This window comes from Astatotilapia calliptera, chromosome 5, assembly GCF_964374335.1.
Source record: "Astatotilapia calliptera chromosome 5, fAstCal68.1, whole genome shotgun sequence".
Classification (NCBI taxonomy): Eukaryota; Metazoa; Chordata; class Actinopteri; order Cichliformes; family Cichlidae; genus Astatotilapia; species Astatotilapia calliptera.
This window is the reverse complement of record NC_137426.1, coordinates 32,248,613-32,268,297: the sequence shown is the minus strand read 5'-3', so window position 1 is coordinate 32,268,297 and position 19,685 is coordinate 32,248,613. Positions and strand designations below refer to the sequence as shown.

Here is a 19,685-nt window from a genome sequence, read left to right as displayed (position 1 = left end):
AAAGGTAGAGAATTCCAAAAGCATGTCACGTTTCAGGCTTTTTGTCATCTCGATAGGCAAAAGAATCAAAAAGCTCAGATAGTTTCTAAAACCTCCTGTAAGTTATCGTACGTACATCAAGACTTTGGAACACACGCTCACACACAACAGACAGACTGAATACAAACTCAATACAAAGTCAAACGCAGGCATCCCAGTACAGGAAAGAAATGCCGTTTGAATCGCTCCCATGCTGCCTATTGAAGAGGAGGTCTGAAAAAGAACAATACGAGCAAGGCGTCTTGTCAAAACAGCACAGAGCCTCTTTAGTCGGCTCCAGATGGGAAGCTGCATCTATAGCGGCGGAAAATTGGTAGAATTCCCAAGCTGACTGACATTTAGCATATGTGAAGCCCACGTACTCTTTCAAGACTGGATGTATGCAGACACTGGAAGGGAAATGTTTACTCACATATGCAGTCACGCTGTAAATTGGAGCAGTGTTTAGAAAATGAATTTTGCACACATTTTCTCACTGAATACCACATCAGTTGAAAAATTGTTACAACCATCTGATTTCTATATAAGCTTATGTTTAGCTCATGCCTTGATTTATACATGTTTGGAGATAGACATCTTCTAAATAACTACAGATTTCTAATGACCCAGCTAGTGGAAATAATATAATAAAACTGTTTAAAGTGGGGGGCTTTGCATGTTATTTTTTTAATATCTAGCCAGTCGGTGACCTTTCAGCATGATAGGGGTTTCACACTGACCTCATCGATTTAAAGTCTTTAAATCTGAGTTATTTGACAAATCTTTGAGAATTTTATTATATACATGGCGATAGATGGAAACGTCATTACTATATACAAATCCAAAACAGAGCTGAACACTGTAGTCCTACTTTACAATCGCTATCTTACCAAATACAGTAAAAAGCCGCTCTCTTCTCAGGATTGCTTTGCTTCCAGATGGAACATTAAAGATTGCCAATGTAACCAAACGGGATGCAGCTAGCTACACGTGTATCGCTAAGAATCGGTTTGGGACGGCAAGCACAACAGGAAGACTGATTGTCACTGGTAAGTCTGGCCTAAAAGTCGAATCGCTCTCAGTTAATTAACCTTTTCACTGTCTGCTCCATCCCTTCTTTGTCATCACACCTGACACGCTTCCCATTCAAGAACTTTGATTTGCCTCTCAAGGCTTGTGCTAATTTTTGCAAAAAATGGGTTCTTGATTTCAAAGAGAAGAAAAGAAACCAAAAAAACCCCGTAAAAAAACAGCATTTCATTCATTCCTGTTAAAGATTTTAACTCGGAAAATTAACTCTCGGTTTTTAAATGGAATAAAGGAACAAGACAAACTCTGAAACCTTAGGAAATACAAGCTTTCTTGGTGAGAGTTAAATAAGATAAGAGGCTATTATCAGTCATATGTGTGTACACTAATAATAAAGCTCATGCTGTTTCACTTTAACAAGTGCTGAATATGATTATGGTGGTTATTGAGCATGCTGGTGGCCATGTTTAAATCGCTGCAAACATCCAAAATTAGATGACAAATACAGTTGTCCTTTACCAGCCACTACAATGCTGCAATGCAGCATTGTGCTAGGAAAGATTGAGTTACAGCAACCATCTGGACACTTGTTTGGACCAAGAACATGGCTAAAAACTTTAACTGTTGGATTTTGATGGGTCATGATCTTGCCACACACGTGTACTCAAACACATGCCATGAAGTGCTGAGCCAAAAAATCCTGTAACTGCTGGCAGAAGTTGTGACGATCAGTCTCGTCTTTCAGCTCTTCTAACTGAAATTCTATGAAATATGCACTCATTAATATTTTTAAGGCAGCAGGCATTGTCAAGATTTCTATTCAGAGAAGGACTGAATGGTGAATCAGTGAGTTTGGTAAGACCACAACAAAACCAGGCAGGGCAGAATCCAGGGCTGATGTTATCCTGTACTATGGCGAGTTTTCTGCTCTTATATGCTAAATTTGATTTGATTGTTTATGTTAAAGTAACTTCAAATAGCGTATAGTTGATAAGACTTTCCTTGAAGTATTTCCAAAATAAAAGTCAGCTTTTTCTTGTCCTTATTTTTATGTATTTGTTTCTTTCAGCTTATTGCGTGTGTTATCAAGCAAGGATATTGTAAAATTAATGGGCCTGGTAAATAGCAGCTAAAATAACAGTTAAGTAAGCAACAAATGCTTATCATTGATTTAGTTAAAGGTCATTATTTATGAGTGCAATGACATAAAACGTTCATGTAGTCCCCTATTTTTAATCTGTTGTGTGTGCAACTTTTTTTTTCTCATTACTTTCTATTCTTCTCATACGCTGACAGCTGAACCATTTAATGTCATGAAATTTAATTACTCTGACCTTTTGTCAACATATTCTGAGGCCCCCAATCCACCACAGTCACCAGTAAGAATGTGCTCCCATCTCAGTAATCCTGTTTCAAACAACTTTTTTTTTTTTCGTCCAAATTGATCTAGGGAGATAAAATGTGAACCCGCAAAGTCATTAAATGTTACTAATGGACAAGCTTGGAATATAAGTGCTTATTAAAATCAGAAAAAAAGCCACATTCATGGGTAATTTAATGACTGTTGCTCGGTTTAGCTGCGAATTGGAGTGAAATGGCAGTTGCAGGGGTCATGGTGGTGTTAGAGGTTTCAGTGGCAGAGATATTATCATGCTTGTGCTGTCATCTGTTGTCTGGCCAGAGCCCACCAGAATCACCATGAGGCCTACTAACATGGAGATTATTGTTGGCGAGAGCATCGTGTTACCCTGCCAGATTGCCTCCGATCCAGCTCTGGATGTCTCTTTCTCGTGGGCATTCAACGGCCAGCTCATCGACTTCCAGCGAGACAGCGATCATTTTGAAAGAGTGGGTGGGGTGAGTCATGTCGAGCATTAAACTCAGATACTTTCTGGCTACTTTGGGATTAATTGGGACACAGTGTGTAACACGCAAGGGTATGCTCCACAGCCCGGCTGAGGGCTTCATAAACCCTAATAATACTCAAACGAAGAGATTTAGGCGAAGATTTGAAGGTTTCTCTGTGGTCAGTTGTGGACAGAATTTCAAAAAGGTAGCGATATCAGTTACAGATACCTGAATGGCGGTATCAGCTCTGTAATTGGGATCCTTACCTTTTGAATTGCCTGTGCGAGCTGCCATGTGTTACACCTCTAAAAATATATCAGTGAAATGCCATTTTAGTCTTACAGAGGGCCCTTGTTAATAAAGTCTTTATACTTTTCATCCCTTCAACTTCTAATTCCTGTACCTCAAGGGAGAACATTTTCTTATCATCTCCCTGCGCTGTAATTGAATTTGCATACCTATTTATGAATCTAGAGTCCCGAAATAATTAAGTAATGAGCTGGCTGGCATTCACCAAGGGCAGGCCTGGCACCAGTAAATGTTCATTTGAAATCCATATGCCTTGAAATATTGATAAGTGACGCCTTTTTATTATTTTTTTTGTTGAATATTTGTTCCTTTTGATGAAGGGCAAAGTTAATTGTTCAAAGCTTGTCAGTTTCAAATTGCTATGCACACTCTTTTTGCTTCACATACCGCCGCTTATCATCCGAGGTTTTAGAGTCTGATCACTGCCATTCATGTGGTAATAGTTGACATCGTATCTCAATACGCTCACGGTTTTGTGGACACAGCGCACTCGTTTCTTCATGAAAGCAAATGGCAATTACTAATGACATTGAACTGTGCATAGGCATTTAATGAGAGATAGTTTTCACAGAGTCTGTTTCCCCTGTCCAGAGAGATTACCAACCCCCTGCTCAACAGCTTCTGATGAATTAATTAACATAATTAAAGCAAATCTGCCTCATCACTTCCTTCCTGCCAAGGCAGGAAGCCCGCGACGCATCGCAAGCTCTCGGGTCGGCCAGGTGGCGGCTGACATTGGAAGGAGAATCAGGCATGGCGCTTCAAAACTGTCAGGGAAGAGGAGAGAAGATGAAAGGAAGGGTAAAAGAGAAAAAAAGAGCAAGAAAGATAGTCACTTTATCCCTTGGGCGCATAGAAGTGCCATTCGGCTCAGCTCTGCTTTGTCAGTTGCCTTAGAGAGGTGAAGATCCATGGGTGTTCATGCCCAGTCGCGGCACAGTGGAACTATGATCACTAGCCTTTGGAGGTGATGAGATCTACTGTGACTGCAGTGAGTCTTACCTGGCTCTCCCCCAGGTGACTAGTTTCTAAAGCAGCACACTCTTTTTCTCTGGCTGACATGCTTTGTGACAGGCCACTTCAAGAGGTGACTTTCAAAAGGCCCGACTCCCATCGGCAGTCCAAATGAGAGCGCAGTAATGTTGCCTGGATAAAGCGTATTAAGTCTGCTGACTTTCAATACTTTTCTTATTGCCTTTGAGCACCCATCAGAAAACCCCCAAACAATCAATCAGTTGATCCCCCCCAAAGACCCATCTGATGCCGTACAGTAGCAAGTGCGTGTCACGCTGTGCAAGAGGGCTCTAATAATCTCGCTTTACAAGATGATTGAATGACGCAGACATGCTGAAGTGTAGCATGATAGCTTTTAGGTTAGGTTGTTTCATTGCGATGTGATGAATGCTCGGCTAATTGGAATGCACTGAAAGAATATTTAAGCGAGCTATGAAGAGCTAAATCAGCTGCACAGTTTAGATTCGCCGCGTACGACTGATGAGTAATTTTGTGCCGCGTTTTCCCACATGAATTTTAAAATGAACAAATACTTTCACGGATGCTGGAAAAAAAACTATTCTGATCGCTAACATATTCTGTCAGTACAGAGAAATGAGCTATGCACCGTACTTGCTAGCTGTTTTTAGGAGAGGTGTCTTTGTAGTCGAAAGCACTAGAAGATGTTAGGAATAAAGAATGATTTTCATTCTTTTTGAAAACAAAGAAAAATGCAGAATTACAACCTCATTTTTAAGGTAATTCTGCTTTATGTAGCCACACACAGTAACTCCCCTTTTCCAGATAAGAAAATTAACATTTGCTGCTGTGTTTCGCTGCATGTTCCTCACGGCCATCACATGCATGCAGCCCATGTAAAATAATATTTACTCTTTACACTGGGAGTTAGACTCATATCTTGCTTGAGCTTGTGTAATTAGAGAATAATTAGGATTGCTTTGCCAATTAGCTCGACTGTGTTTGTTTTGTGTGTCCTGTGTGTAGCGGGTAGTTGTTTACAGGGGGTTTGGAGGCCGGTTGGTTAGATAGTGCCTGAAGGACGGCCAATAGGGTTATTTGCTCTGAGTACATCTGCCATGTCAGTTGTTTGTGTTTGAAAGATGCAAAAATCAGCGGCCCGGAGTCGCTGTGATTGTATTGGATGTTATGAAATGTAAAAGCATCCCAGAGCCACAGGCTGGAAGATTAATTAACGCTACATCTCTTACTTAACCTTATTTCTCTCTTTCAGAGCATATCAGGGGATCTGATGATTCGTAACATCCAGCTGAACCACGGTGGGAAATATGTCTGTGTTATTGACACTGATGTGGAAAACCTGTCCACCTCTGCCATTTTGGTCGTCAAAGGTAAGAGAAGGGCCAGATTTCGGTTGCTTTTGTGTGAGCGCCGTAGCACGGCTACCACAGAGCGTGTGTAAAAGTATTCAAAGCAAAAAAAGTTTGACAGAAGGGTGCGAAACATCCCCGAGGCTCTCGCTAAAGATACACGATGGGGAAGCAAAAATGTCTGTCTCAGTCTGTAACGTCAGCTCCTGTTTACAATATATACTGCACTTGTTACTGAAATGCAGTAATGGTGTACACGCTCGCTCTGAGGTAGCTGAAGTAGCTTTGTTGATATGTGCCTGGTGTATCTGGCTCCGTGTACAAGCATATCTCTGGTGATTTACATTGGTATTCCTGCCCTAAACAAACTCTAATAGCTGTCCCAGGTGCTTTGAGAAGGCAATGTTTATCACAGAAAATGACTGTAATTGGCTCATTTACACACCAGCAAAATATCATGGAAAGCATTTGAATAATGGAGCAGCAAAGCAAACGGCTATAACATGGTAAAGACTGAGCATGTTGTAGTCGCAAACACTCGCTTTTCTATTCTTTCCTTTTTCTACTTACTGATGAAGCACCTATTTCCTTTTCTAATAAACGATCCCATTCACTTTATCTTTCCACAGCCGGTGAACTCATCACTTAAGAATCCCACACTCGCACACATACACACACATAAAGCGTGTACACACCAAGGGCGCAGCCCTTAATTAAAGCGAGTGTGATGGCCTTGATATGTAACAATGTGTACAAGTCTTTATGAGCTTGATGAGAGGAGGCTTTTTTAAATGGGTGCTCACCTTGGGTTCACCCTCGTCACTGTCTGATTGATGCAGGTCCCCCAGGTCCTCCGGACAAGGTATCAGTGGAGGAAATCACAGACAGTACAGCACAGTTATCCTGGACTCCCGGAAGGGACAACGGCAGCCCCATCACCGGCTACATCATCCAGGCTCGAACTCCTTTTACCGTGGGCTGGCAGGCTGTAGACACAGGTACGCTGAAAAGAGGCTTCTGTAGTATTTATTTTGCCTGGATATTTATTTGCTCATCATTCAGTTGGAGTCCAGTTGTTTAGCGTTCAATTATTTTTCTATTAAAGAACTGAATTTCCACTTTGCAGTGCCAGAGGTGGTCAATGGTAACATGCTGACAGCCACGGTGGTGGGTCTGAATGCGTGGGTGGAGCACGAGTTCAGGGTGGTGGCACGCAATGCTGTAGGGCTTGGCGAGCCTAGCCCAGCCTCAGCCAAGACCAGGACGGAGGATGCAAGTATGTACATCAAAAAAATTTAAGCTACACACATTAACAGATATAAGCACCGATGGATCAGCTTTACTTTAAAATGTTCACTTTCTGGGACTCTATGTCTTCCTTGGCAAAAAATGAGTTGAGATTATAGCACAACCACAGAACTGTGGAAAATCAATTCTAAAAGTGACGCTTATTTTATTTGTGTTGGCGGTTTTTGATGTTATTGCCAGTTTGCTTGACGGCGGAGCGCTTTTTTTTTTTTACAAAAACACTTGCAATGGTGTGATAGTGAGCTAAAGTTAATATGTCCAAGAAAGTGACTGCTATGCTACAGATGATTTCACAGGAATGAATACCACATACTTCATTAGGTAGAAACGATAAATTGCTTGATAATTAAACTTCAAATCACCCAATCACATAGTAGCAACTCAGTGCATTATAGCATTTTAGATATGGTAAAGATTACCTGCTGAAGATTAACCCAAGTATCAGGATGGAGAAGAAAGGTGAAACTGCTGATCTGCTGGGTTTCCCCACACATCCATCTGTAGTAGATCCCAACCAATATAGGGTTTTGTTTTTTTTTAGGATATCAATACCGATATTTGGTCATTTAAAAAATCTGATATTCCAATATATTCGATATATAACAGATTTCACCAGCATTGGTTATAGGGCTGGGTCATATCATACCGTTAAGGTTGGGCAATGATAAGAAAATGAAATATCGCGATAGAATATGCCTTTGTTTTCATACAGACATGGCGGAAAAAGCATGTCGGTGACGGAGAATGAGAAGGGTGAAAGCGGATCGTTGAATGAAACGGATGTGCCAGAATTGGTTTGTAAAAATGCTGCAACTTCTTTACTTTTTACATTTTCATTTGTGGGAATTTATTGCGAATGATGATACCAACAGATAAGCAAATAGGTAATACTACCAATAGTATTCGCTCGTCTGTAAATTTGTCGGCCCACCAAACTGGACAGGAGTTTGGAAACGCGTTACCTGGTCTGAGGAGTCCGAGTTTCAGCTGCAGCATTCCAGTAGTATGGTCAGTTTGGTGTAAATAACAGCCAGCCCTCCTTGCATCAATGGTGTAGGCGATGTTGGTAAAATAGGGTGTGGGACAGTTGTTCTGGCAGATCCTGATCTCATTAGTAACAACTGAGCATCGTTTCAGCATCAGTTTTTTTGTTGACCATGTCCTTGTTTACCTCAAACTGATTTCTTGAACATGACAGGAAGTTCACAGTACTCAAATGTCATCAGATCTCAATCCAATACTTTGGGATGTGGTGAAACAGGAGATTCACATTCATGAATGTGCTGCCAGCAAATCCGGAGCAACTATGTGATGCTATCGTGTCAACATGAACCAAAATCTCTGAGAAATGAATTAAGGCAAAGACTTAAGGCAGTTCTGAAGGCAGAAAGGGTTCCAAACCAGTACTAGCAGGGTGTAAATAATGAAGTAGCTTGAAAAACCAAGAAACTCCATGGTGTTTCCATTTGAAATGTTTTGAAATTTAGAGAGATACACAAGTAAAAATGAACATAAGGTTTGCGATTTACAAGTATTTATAGTGGTTCCACATTTTGTTGTGTTATCGCCTTATTCCAACACTGGTTAAATCCACACAAAATACCCCATAATAAAAAAACATGACCACAGTAATGCTGCCACCACCATGCTTCACTGTAGGGTTGGCATTGGCCTGGTGATGAGCAGTCCCTGGTTTCCCCAGACATGGAGGCTTGACATTCAGACCAGCAGTTCAATCTTCATTTCATCAGACCAGAGGATTTTGTCCTTCAGGTGCTTTTTGGCAAACTCCAGGCAGGCTGTGATGTGCCCTTTGCCGAGGAGTTGCTTCTATCTGGCAACTCTACCATACAGGCCTGATCGGTGGAATGCTGCAGAAATAGGTGGCCTTCTGGAAGCTTCTCTTCTCTCCACAGTACAACGCTGGAACTTTATCAGGTTCTTGGTCACCTCCCTGACTGAGGCCATTCTCCCTGATAACTCAGGGAAGACTCCTGTTAGTTCAAAACTTTTTCTGTTTACAGATGATGGAGAACACTGTGCTCATTGGGACCTAAAGTGCTGCAGAACTGTTTCTGTGCCTCAGTGCAGTCCTGTCTTGGAGGTCTGCAGACAATTCTTGAGCTCAGTTTTATGTGTTAAAGGCTGTGAATACTTATGTACATGTTATAGTTTGGGCTTTTATTTTAAAAAAAATTGCAAGAATTTCAAGCACATTATCACTTTGTTATTATGGGGTAAACTGTAAGGTTTATACTTTTTCTAAATATTATTTTGCATTTTTGCTACTGATTGGAGTAAAGTCTGACCTTGTCCTGTGTGTTTGCCCCTGGTCAGAATAGAGAAGAACTATCTGGCTATGGACCTTAGATTTTGTGTCAACTGGAAACGGATCCTTCACACTCTTGCTCTGTCACTTTACTAAAAATGAAGCATTTATAGGCTAAATCACTCGCTTTAGAAGTTCACTTTGTAGAAGGAACTAAAACAGCTTATTTCAGACAGAGGATGAACTGAGGCACCAAGAACGGAGGACTAGTCTGAACTGGGAATCATGGAAAGCTACTCTAGTAGAGTCAAAGAATATAGAGCATCAAATAAGCATAACGAGTACGCTTTAACAATTTTAAGGCTTCTTTGATGAGCCTGTCATTTTACTCTATCCTATGTTGCCCCGTCTCTTGAAAATAGCCCCTTTTTAGCCCCTTTGCAGACCTGGCGTACGTAGCTTAAAACATGCATCTTCTGCTTCAGTAGAGCAGCATGCAAAGCCTTAAAGTGTTACAGAAACTCTCAAATATTTTCTAAATCATAACATTTTATATTTTTCAGTTATATTTTTCATATAACTTTGTTTATATATAATGATTGTTTTATTGTAGTTAAAGTTGTAGGTATGGCAAAAAAAAGAAGGATATCAAGTCTGGGTAGGAAAAAAAAGGAATCTCAATTCCAAGCATTCAACCACTCCTGGGCTTCAAACACAAACGCTGCTTACTAAATCAGGGCTCCACTTACGAAAGGATACTATGAGGACGTGCTTGAGTGCTCCTCCACCTACACTGTCGTTTTTTCCAGCACGCTGCAGTGCACAAACAGCCTAGTGGGAATTGAAAAGGAGTGGGTTGAGTCAAATGTCATTTGCAAAATATTACAAATCTTGGCTTGTGGTGTATGCACGCTGACATTTGGGCAAAGTCTGTAAGTCACTATTCTCTGCAATGCTTGTGTTTGCACAAAGTGGGGGATTTGTGGGGTGTAAAATGGAAGGCGAAGTATCTGCAGCTGGCATACTCGTCATAAGGTTACAAGTCGAGGCTTGTCGTTGAGCTTTGTAAACTGTGTTCTAATTGCTCCCCTTTGGGCTTTACCTCTCAGTTCCCGATACAGCTCCCACTGATGTTGGAGGTGGAGGCGGCACAAAGTCTGAATTAGTGATAACATGGGAGGTAAGTCATCTGTCACATTTTACTGTTCTCTCCATTGCCGGGTAATGGTTTTGCTTAATTGTGCAGAATTGAAAGGAGCAATTTTATGACCCCCATTAGAAGGAGACACCATTCATCTGGCTCAGCCCCCAAGTGCCATTTATTCCTCCAAAAGCAGGGATGGGGACACTTTCTTTAGAAAGAACTGTGCTCTTTAGCCACAATCACATATGAAAAGAAAAGATAAGGTAAAAGGCATTTGTGGAGGCTTCTAGGTGGTGGCAGCTGAGAAAGGGGCTGTGTCTGTTCACAATATCCCTTAGTCGAGGCACAGTGCAGAGACGGGCCTGTCTGTTTTTTTGTCTGTATGCGTTTTAATATCACTATAGTTTTGTGTTTTGCTCCCAGCCTGTGCCCGAGGAACTGCAGAACGGAGAGGGCTTCGGCTACATCATCGCCTTCAGGCCTGTGGGCACGGTCACGTGGACGCGAGCGGTTATCTCCACACCCGCGGCGCGTTACGTCTTCCGAAATGACACCATCCCACCCTTCTCGCCTTTTGACGTCAAAGTGGGGGCATACAACAACCGAGGCGAGGGGCCCTTCAGCTCGATCGCCGTCGTGTACTCGGCAGAGGAAGGTAGGGTACAGACTTCTCAGCCTGGCGGCAGAGAGTGACGCTTAAATAAGCTATAATCTCCCTCCTTATAACCATGACCTTGAATAGTAATCATGAAATGAGCTGCTTTTTTTCCAGTGCTGTTATTTCCTTCCACTCTCAAGCTGGGAATGCCAACTTGATATTAGTTATCGTGCTGGTAGATTACAGGAAATCCTAGCAGACTCTTACCACACCGCACTGTCAGGGAGGTATCCTGTTAATTGAATTTGCCGGGCAGATAGTCTTCCCTTATGTCAGTCACAGATCCCATTAAAAGAGAGCGGGGGAAATAGCTTTTCAGTGAAACTACAGGTCTATTTTGTGCCTTACCTCTTATTGCTATTAGTGTGTGTGATGGTGTTGGATGAGTCTGTGGGATTCTTACCACATTTCTGCTCTATTTCTGCAGTCCCCAGTGTGGCTCCTAAGAGGGTTAGGGCTAGAAGTGTGTCTGCAGCACAAATTGAAGTGAGCTGGGAAGCTCTTCCCACCATCCCTGAAAGAGTGCTTGGATATGAGGTACGAACTGCTACAAAATCATATTCTTTTCTCTCTTTTTTTATTTCCCTTTCAAATAACATGATAAGTGGGTCTTTCCCGGTGCCTTGTTTATCCGTCTTATCCATTATTTGTTTTTTTTTTTTAAATGAGTCTCTCTCTTTAGCTTATGATATTCTCCGGTATCTTTGCATATATCTCAGAAGAGATTTTGTTTAATGCGTTACCATCACAAAGTGATCGCAATACTTTGGCACCCCAACACTGAACCCATGAGAGGAAAATAAAAATCCCTCATCGCTTCAAGAATGCAAAGAAGGCTTTGCTGTTTTTAGTCTCCCTCCTCCTGTGCTCTTTCAGTATCTGTCACCTCTGGCCCCTTGCACAAAGCTCTGCAGTTGCCATAGTGCTGGCCACATTGTGCTTTCAGAACAGAGCTCAATTCTCCAAATGTGGTTCTGAAGTGGATTTGGGCTGCTGAATCTCAATAGGCCACCAACAGTATGGAAAGCAAGGACTACACGTGTGAGGCACTCAGCTTTTAAGGAGATGTTGTTGGGCTTGTAAATTCAGTCGACGTTCAGATTTAATAATCCTGCTGAAAAGATTTGATTTCTGATCTTTATTAAACAAATTGGAAATACAACAATTTATGGGCAATTGAAAAACAGGGGTATCCCGTAGGACAGGCTTCACATTTCAATTAAATGAGGGTCATTAAAGATGACCCACAGCAAGCGGCAAGTTTGCTTTATCAAATATCGCGTCACCTGCACCTCTAAGTGTTGGCTAAAAGCCTGAGGGAAAGTTAGCTCAGCATCTAGTTTTACAGACCTGATGCTTTGCTAAACTAAAGTATTCTTTTAAAAACAATATTCTCAAGATTTATCCATAACCTCTTTTCTTTAAGATCCACTTTCCTTAGACTTAGAAAGACTTAAGGCAGAATTTTTGATCCTGGGTCAGTGATCATATGGCTCTCTAGTGCCCTCTGTATATAAGTAGGGCGGCTGAGACTCAACTAGTGAAAAATGTATTATTCACCACCTCCTCCCCCTCCCTTTCTGTAATACAAACAGCATTTCAGATTTCACGATGGATTATGAATTTTAATAATGCAATGAAATGCACCACTTGAATCTTTGCACCTGGGAGCCTGACATTTTTTTTACCCTTCTTCTCCTACCAGGTCATGTACTGGGAAGATGACACCAAGCCTGACACTATTGGCAAAGTGCGCTTATCTGGAAACTACACGCTGGTTAATATCACAGGGCTGAAAGCAAATACGGCGTACTACCTGTCTGTGGCTGCTTTCAATACGGCTGGCCCTGGGCCACAGTCCGTGCCCATCAACAGCACCACAAAGAAACCACGTGAGTCCATCCCCAGACGCACATTGAAAGTATCTTTACATGGTAACCTTCAGTTTGGCATTGGACTGTCCTCACCATGCTGGGTGTTGCATTTGTTCAGCTTTACTGTTAGTGCTCAGGCTGTTCCTTTTTCCAAACAGAAGTAGCCCTAACTGCGTCACGCCTGCAACAAATCCAGGAAGTCGTCTTTAGTTTGGCAAATCTGTTTAAACAGCCCCTGCAGGTTTAGACCACATTTGTGCTTATTTTTTCCTATCTTTGTATGCTCTTATGTTTTTTCCTTACACCTCTGAAACTGGTCATAGCCAAAAGCTGTCCCCCTCTGAGCTTGGCTCTGCTGGTGGTCTCTGCTTGTGGACAGTAGGGAGTCCCCACTCTCGCCAAGAGCTTGCTTATAGGAGATCTTTGTCTGATCTTTGGGGTTCTCTTCTATTATAAATAAGCTCCTCTGAGATGAACTGGCATTATAACAATATATATAAAAATATGTGAATGTATTTTGGAAATCTCAGAATGGAAAGAGCAGGAAAAACTCTATTCAGTACACAAATATCGATAACATGGGGATAAAAATAACAGAAAAGAAATTTGTATTCTCCTCATCAGATGAGCAGTATACAAAAGAGTAGTTTTCCAGTTTGCATTAGGACATCAAATTTGAAAAAATCAAGCAGATTTCCTTTAAGAATCACTTTCTGATGGGTTGGGCAATTTTGTTTTATTCTTTTTACCCTCAAGCAAGTCGAGAGGATTGTTAGCCACTACCATGGATATGAAACTAACTCGTGGTATTCAAACTTGGATCCCGAGTCAGCGATTCATAGTCAATTGAAAAGTCAGTTCAAATATAAAGATAAATGTAATATATAAGGAACATTTATGTCAGTAAAAGAAGTGCAGTGTGTCCAATATTCTTTTTACTTTATCTTTGGGCCCCTGATACGACTGTGCCATATCACATTATGACAACGCTCACTTCTCTCAGGGTCCTGCTACTGCATGGCTCGGGTTATTAGCCAGCTAGCTAAGCTGTTGAGCACCAAGAAATATTTGAAATAATGGCATTAAACTTAAACCCAGCGAAATCTCTGTTAAGTTTGTGACACGGTCCTTGTGTCTCATGTGAGGAATCCCCAGAGTGTCTGAGAAAAAAAAAGAAAAAAGAAAAAGATAAAATAAAACGGGATGAACAGTCAGGATGAGGTAGAGCTTGCCAGTAGGAGTTTCCAACAACATTTTCTCCTTTGTTAGGGCTAACCTGACTCCAGCTCAATGACTCACTGCCTCTGAGATAGGTACAGTCTGGCCTTCCACTAGCATTAGTTTTGGGACACCAACAGTTTTCTCATATTATCACTAAGTGTTGTCTACAGTGCAGTTTATTGACTTTGTTGGAAATTCAACAAAAACCAAGAATTTGAATGTTTCTCCAGAAAGATGCTTTTAAAAAAAAGGCAACCAGCATATCCTCTGTATACTTACTTCTGATTTCTTTTGTAGCTCCAGATCGGCCTCCGCTCAACATACAATGGAACATGATTGGCTCCACACTTACACTGCACTGGAACCCTGTAGTAGCCATGGAGACAGAGTCAAAGGTCACTGGGTATTTGGTAAGTCCCACTATTTTGCAAAGCTGTGATTTATCTCCAGAAACAATAATGTTGGTGTTTGCATTAGCTCATTTTCCGGAGTCACTCCCCCTTGCCTCAGGTGATGCTGAAGAGACATCGCTACAATGACATCCTTACTGTGTTGACCAACCGAACCACTGCTGAGCTCAGCCTCTCAGCCAACGACAACTATCTCATCCAGATCAAAGCCGTGAGCGAGGGCGGCGAAGGTGTGGGAAGTGAGCCTATCCACATCCATAAATTAAGTGAGTTTCTTGTTTTTTCCTTTTTTTAACCACTGATAAATCTTACAGGTGAATTCATAATTTAGAGAGAGCATTAAATTTTTCTTCATTACATCCTTTTCCAACCAGGTGTAATAGACAGTGCGAGAAAAGCGACCTTTTTAGAAATGCGTGCACGGTGTCATCCATCTCTGCCATTGGGTTATTATTCCTTGTTGACTGGCTGCTCAGCGCAGCAGCATATAAAGCAGTTCTGTGCTCCCATCCCGCTGCTGTGCAAAATTGTGAGGCAGCTCGATTTGGCGCTCTCCTCTTTTGATATGATACCAATTTTATCTTCTCGGGATACTTAGATAGCCTCTCCTGTTGAAAGGCACTAATAATGTAGATATAGGAAAGTGTCACGCTCGGTTTTTGATTTACGATGACTTGTCAGAAATTTAGAGGATAGCACAGCAGAGTGCGGGTTTTCTTCCTTTGAGTTGAGAGGTAGTTCTGGTTCTTAACGAGCTGCTCTGTGGGTTTTCGGTTGCAGGTATGGGAGCGCGGGGCTCGGGCGCGAGTCACCTCAGCCCGCTGTGTCACTCTGCAGTCCTCATCGTTGCTCTGCTCCATCTGGTGATCTTTAATCACAGCCGATGGAGTGCTCTCCCTCTCTCCCCCTCCATCCCTTCAGTCAGCCTGTCCTATGTTAACCCTCCACTGGACTGGCACAAGGCCCGGGTTTCAGCGGCTGGACTGGGGAAGGCTGGAAAAGACCGGACTGCGCCAAACTCTTAAAGAGACCGTGCCACTTCTTCTTAAAGGACCATCAGATAGAGATGTGATGATTTGCGTGCATGAAATCTTTTGGTATTTTTTCCAGTGTCATAAGTGCCACCGTGCTTTAGGTTTCATTTTAGAAGTTCTGATGTCTACATGACTTATCTTAGTATCTTTGGAGATACTAATGCCTTAAAACCGACTTTACATATATAGTCCATACCAAAGTAGGTAACAGAGGCTGCTTGTTTTACCCTATAAGAAAAAAATAAGTTATTGTCTCAGCAAATTGATATAATATAACGATAGATTGCATCCATACTTGATCATCTCACAAGTCATTAAAACCACACTTATCCAGTATTTGTGCAGCCTTTTCGAACAAAAACATCCATTGCAGGCTTAAAGTTCTACAAGGTTTTGTCAAATGTGTGAAAGATGAATAGCCAACTGATCAACTGTGTCCAAATCCCACTTAACCTGTGCACTCAAATAAACTTAAGACTGTTCAAGAGCCATAGGCTCCTGAGCTAAGTTCCCCCTCCCAGTACTCTGATAGATCGTGGCATTTTGCTGTGTTTCATGCTCCTCTAAATAATAAATACCTATCCACATTTTCAGCCTAGCAGAAAAAAAAAGCCCAGATTCCAGAGAATAGAAACGTTTGGTATTTCAATGTCGAGCAGATCCCATGTGTACTGTTCCTCCTCTACATTTAGACGACCTGTATACTAGATCAGTTCATCGTATCGAGAACATGTACCATCTACACCCCAGATGACCAGCTGGCCCGGTGCACAGTGGACTTTGGGATAACAGTGCCTTCGGTAGAGGTATATTAATTTTTTTTTCCTCTTTCTTTCCTCTTCAGAGAGCGAGCTTAGAAGAGAGATTCGTGTTGCAGCAGAGGTATTGTTTGCTTTTCTTTTCTGCAGAAATTAGTTAGAAAGGATAGGAACCTCGGCATGTAGAAGAACCCATTATCGGAAATGGTATGTTGATTAAATTTTCATTGACACACCGGAGCACCTACGACAAAAGGGGATTGGAAGCTTTAGGAAAGCCGCAATGGATTGAGATATATGACGGAAATTCTGGTCTCAGTATTTATGGTCTGTGGTATAATAAATGTATGACTCCATCCGTAGCATAATTTATGGGCTATTAAGGTATCAGAATAATTGATGCGAATACCGTGGTGAAAGAGCCCTGACTGGAAATGGAGCAAAAGGCATGGCTGTCATTTTACCCCCACCTCATCGCTGTCAGTTGGACACATACCAAGCTGAACATTAACAAAGGAACATTGCTGCTCTGCTGAGGGAGCTACTTTTCACGCCTTTTTATCATGTGGATGAGTCTGTCAAAAGCCACCCAAGTAAAAGCAGAGGTGTGATTGCTGGGGTCCTGACAATGTTCACGTGGAAGGATACAGTCAACCCAACTGCTACACATTACTGTGCCTTTGCCGAACACGGGGCTGCGTACGGTTATTAGCTAGAGACTGTCATCGTCTGCATTTTGCACTCTTTACTCCCCCTCCCTCCCTAAAGTCCCCACCTCAAAGTCGAATGAAAGCACAAGGAATTGATGCAAGGTGACTGGATGTCCTCACTTAAATGTCTGAGCAGGTGTGCGGACCCCAGCGGCCTCGTAAAAAAAGTCCGACATAATCAGGCTGTCCTATCCGCTCCTTGACTGGTTTCATAAAGCGCCGCGCTTGTTGATTAGACTGCTGCAGACCAGTCAATGGGATATTGATTTTCCTGCCCCATTATTACAGCTGTCACAATTCAGCTGCTTGATTGACTGATGGCCGTGTTCTTATTGCACTTGTTGTGTTACAGTCAGTGATGTTTCAGATGTCCTCCACTACTTTTCTCCCTATCGGAAGACTTCAAAGACATTCTTTTTATTTTCTGTTGTTGTTGTGTTTTTGGTTTGACTAGAAATCACTGTATTTGCTCCGCTTGTAGTGTACTTGTAGATTGTGACTTTGAATTGGAGCAGTGACCTGAAATTGATTAGCTGGTTTATTCTTTTGAGTTGCACATCAAAACAAACCCTGTCGTGCTCCAGCAGCAGTACTACTGTATCTTTCTTTCCAAGAGCAGAAAGGCCCGGTCACACCAGCATTTAAAACGGTGAAATTTCAGTTCCAGAGCAGTTCAGGCTTGCTTTGATCAGTGCAGTCACTTTTCTTGCCTTGAGTTAAACACGGGTGAATTTTTGGTGGCGCTGACATTGCTTACAGCATAAGAATCCAAATAGGGGGAGCTAGCCTGGCTAATTTACTCTGCTGCACTATCAACTTTTATTTAACTGCAGTATGTTTAAGTGTATCCTGCTCAACAAAAGATCTGTTTCTGTGAGCTTCAGTGGTGCGAATCCTCTCTCTTGCATAAACTGTGTGTCCTTAATGTCCCATTATGACAGTACTAATGACCTGGCAGTTTGCAATCTAGCTAGCTATTTTTTTCCCCGGGTTGGAGCTAAATTGGATGAGCCAGCTAAATACGTTTGTGATTTTATCTGATTTAAAGCATAAATGGATTCAGCAGGCATGTGCACCCACCAAGGCAAGGTGGGTGCACATGCCTGTTTAATCTATACTGTTTAATCTATAAGTGCTGTACAGTATACAGATACATCTATCTGTATTCCAATACTTAAATATGATGGACAGTTTGCAGCTATGTACTAAAGTAAAATTTAAAATATTCTCCTATGAAAATGAGTTGGACCAAAGTATCTGAAATTATAGTTCACGTACAAGAAGAAAGTGAGAGTCGTGGCATTTTCCTTTGCACATTTCGTGTTTTTGCATATTATGCATTTTGCTGCATAAACTTTACATGTATATCACATGATTTTTACTTTTGAGGTGCTGACCTTTTTTTTCATAGCTCTTCACTAGTCTGCTTTGATTGTCAGGCAAGTCTTTAATCATATATGTCTCCCTCTGGAGCCAATCTAGTGCCAAACCTTTTCTACCATTTGGTAAGTCTTCACTGAGTGAATCCTCGGAACAAGATAACAGCGTGGAATAAATAACCCAGTAGACAGAAAGCAGAAGGATTTAAGAGCCCTAGCTCGAGCGTGGTCCTAACTCCACAGTATGTCCAGTAATTCACAAACTGGCCAGTCAAGCTGTGATGCCTGTTTTATGAATTTGGTGTGCAGTTTTCTGGTGTGACCGGGCCTCAAAGCAGCTTGCGTGTTTCTGAGTGGTGTTAATATTTCCATTAATATCCAAATAAGGTAACCTCATCGCCAGATTGCAGGCTAAAAGGTTATTAATTTACAGTACGTAATTATGTGGCAGTTTCTCAAACTGCCTTTTATTTACATAGACGTAGTTGAGCCTAATGTGTAACGTCTGCTCATGTTCACATAAGAAAATTAAAGTATTGTTTCTGACCTTGTGCTATAAAAAATACTACAAAGTACAATCTGAAGAAATAAAGGGATTATTGGAGTGGCTGAAATGTATTGAACACAGAGCAACAACGTATCTATTTATATCCATTCAGTCATTTCAGTCAGTTTGGTTTTATGTGGTTGTTGCTAGAAGTGCACCAGGTCCAGTGTATATAGCTTGCATATATTTCTTTTTTAAATATGGCCATCAAAGACAACCTTACTGCTTTTCTATAGTGTGTTCTCTGACCTTAATACTGGTGTATTAATCATTGATCTCTGTGAGATACTGACATGTAGAATGGCATTTTCATATTGAAAAGTAACTGTACTGTCTTGTATACTAAAATTGTGCATGTTAATCATTGTTTGTGAATTTGTGTTGAGTTTTTTTCTAAAACTATAAGTTAATAAAAATGTTTATTCCAGCTGCTGGTGTTTTCTCTTGCTTTTAGCCAGTTACTAACATACAAGGAGCTTTCTTTAATTTGGAATCCAAAACAAGGACCCCAGGGGGCCCCCGAGCCCTAAAGTGCTAGTGAATGTTTGGTAATTTGATTGATTGCATATTTGTATGAGAATTTGCTACAACAAAGTACAATAACAACTAAAAGGTCTATGTTATTAGCTGAGCTATTCCTGAGTGTTATTATTGTTGTTTAAATTGTTCTCAGCTAAATTAAGTTTTAACAGAATTACCACAAACTGACTAACACCAATAAAACCTGCATGGAGCCGGGATGTGTTTATTCCAGCTGGGATATTGCTTAGTTTCTGAATCTCAGGGCAAATTATGCAGTTGCAGTTGTCACTATGTGCAATGTGGAA

General features: G+C 41.4%; 1 protein-coding gene across 1 annotated transcript in view; it reads left to right on the top strand.

Annotated features, from left to right (window-relative positions):
* Positions 1 to 19,285, top strand: part of cntn3b (contactin 3b) — a 54,524-nt gene extending 35,239 nt beyond the window's left edge. Inside the window, exons 12-23 of the mRNA XM_026168919.2 lie at positions 940 to 1,067; positions 2,729 to 2,904; positions 5,450 to 5,567; positions 6,386 to 6,544; positions 6,673 to 6,822; positions 10,233 to 10,303; positions 10,691 to 10,922; positions 11,353 to 11,462; positions 12,631 to 12,817; positions 14,318 to 14,430; positions 14,531 to 14,696; positions 15,211 to 19,285. Of these exons, the coding sequence (XP_026024704.1) occupies positions 940 to 1,067; positions 2,729 to 2,904; positions 5,450 to 5,567; positions 6,386 to 6,544; positions 6,673 to 6,822; positions 10,233 to 10,303; positions 10,691 to 10,922; positions 11,353 to 11,462; positions 12,631 to 12,817; positions 14,318 to 14,430; positions 14,531 to 14,696; positions 15,211 to 15,455 (1,855 nt within the window). The 3' untranslated portion in view covers positions 15,456 to 19,285. The remainder of the gene's footprint in view (positions 1 to 939; positions 1,068 to 2,728; positions 2,905 to 5,449; positions 5,568 to 6,385; positions 6,545 to 6,672; positions 6,823 to 10,232; positions 10,304 to 10,690; positions 10,923 to 11,352; positions 11,463 to 12,630; positions 12,818 to 14,317; positions 14,431 to 14,530; positions 14,697 to 15,210) is intronic.
* The last annotated feature ends 400 nt before the right edge of the window (positions 19,286 to 19,685 follow it).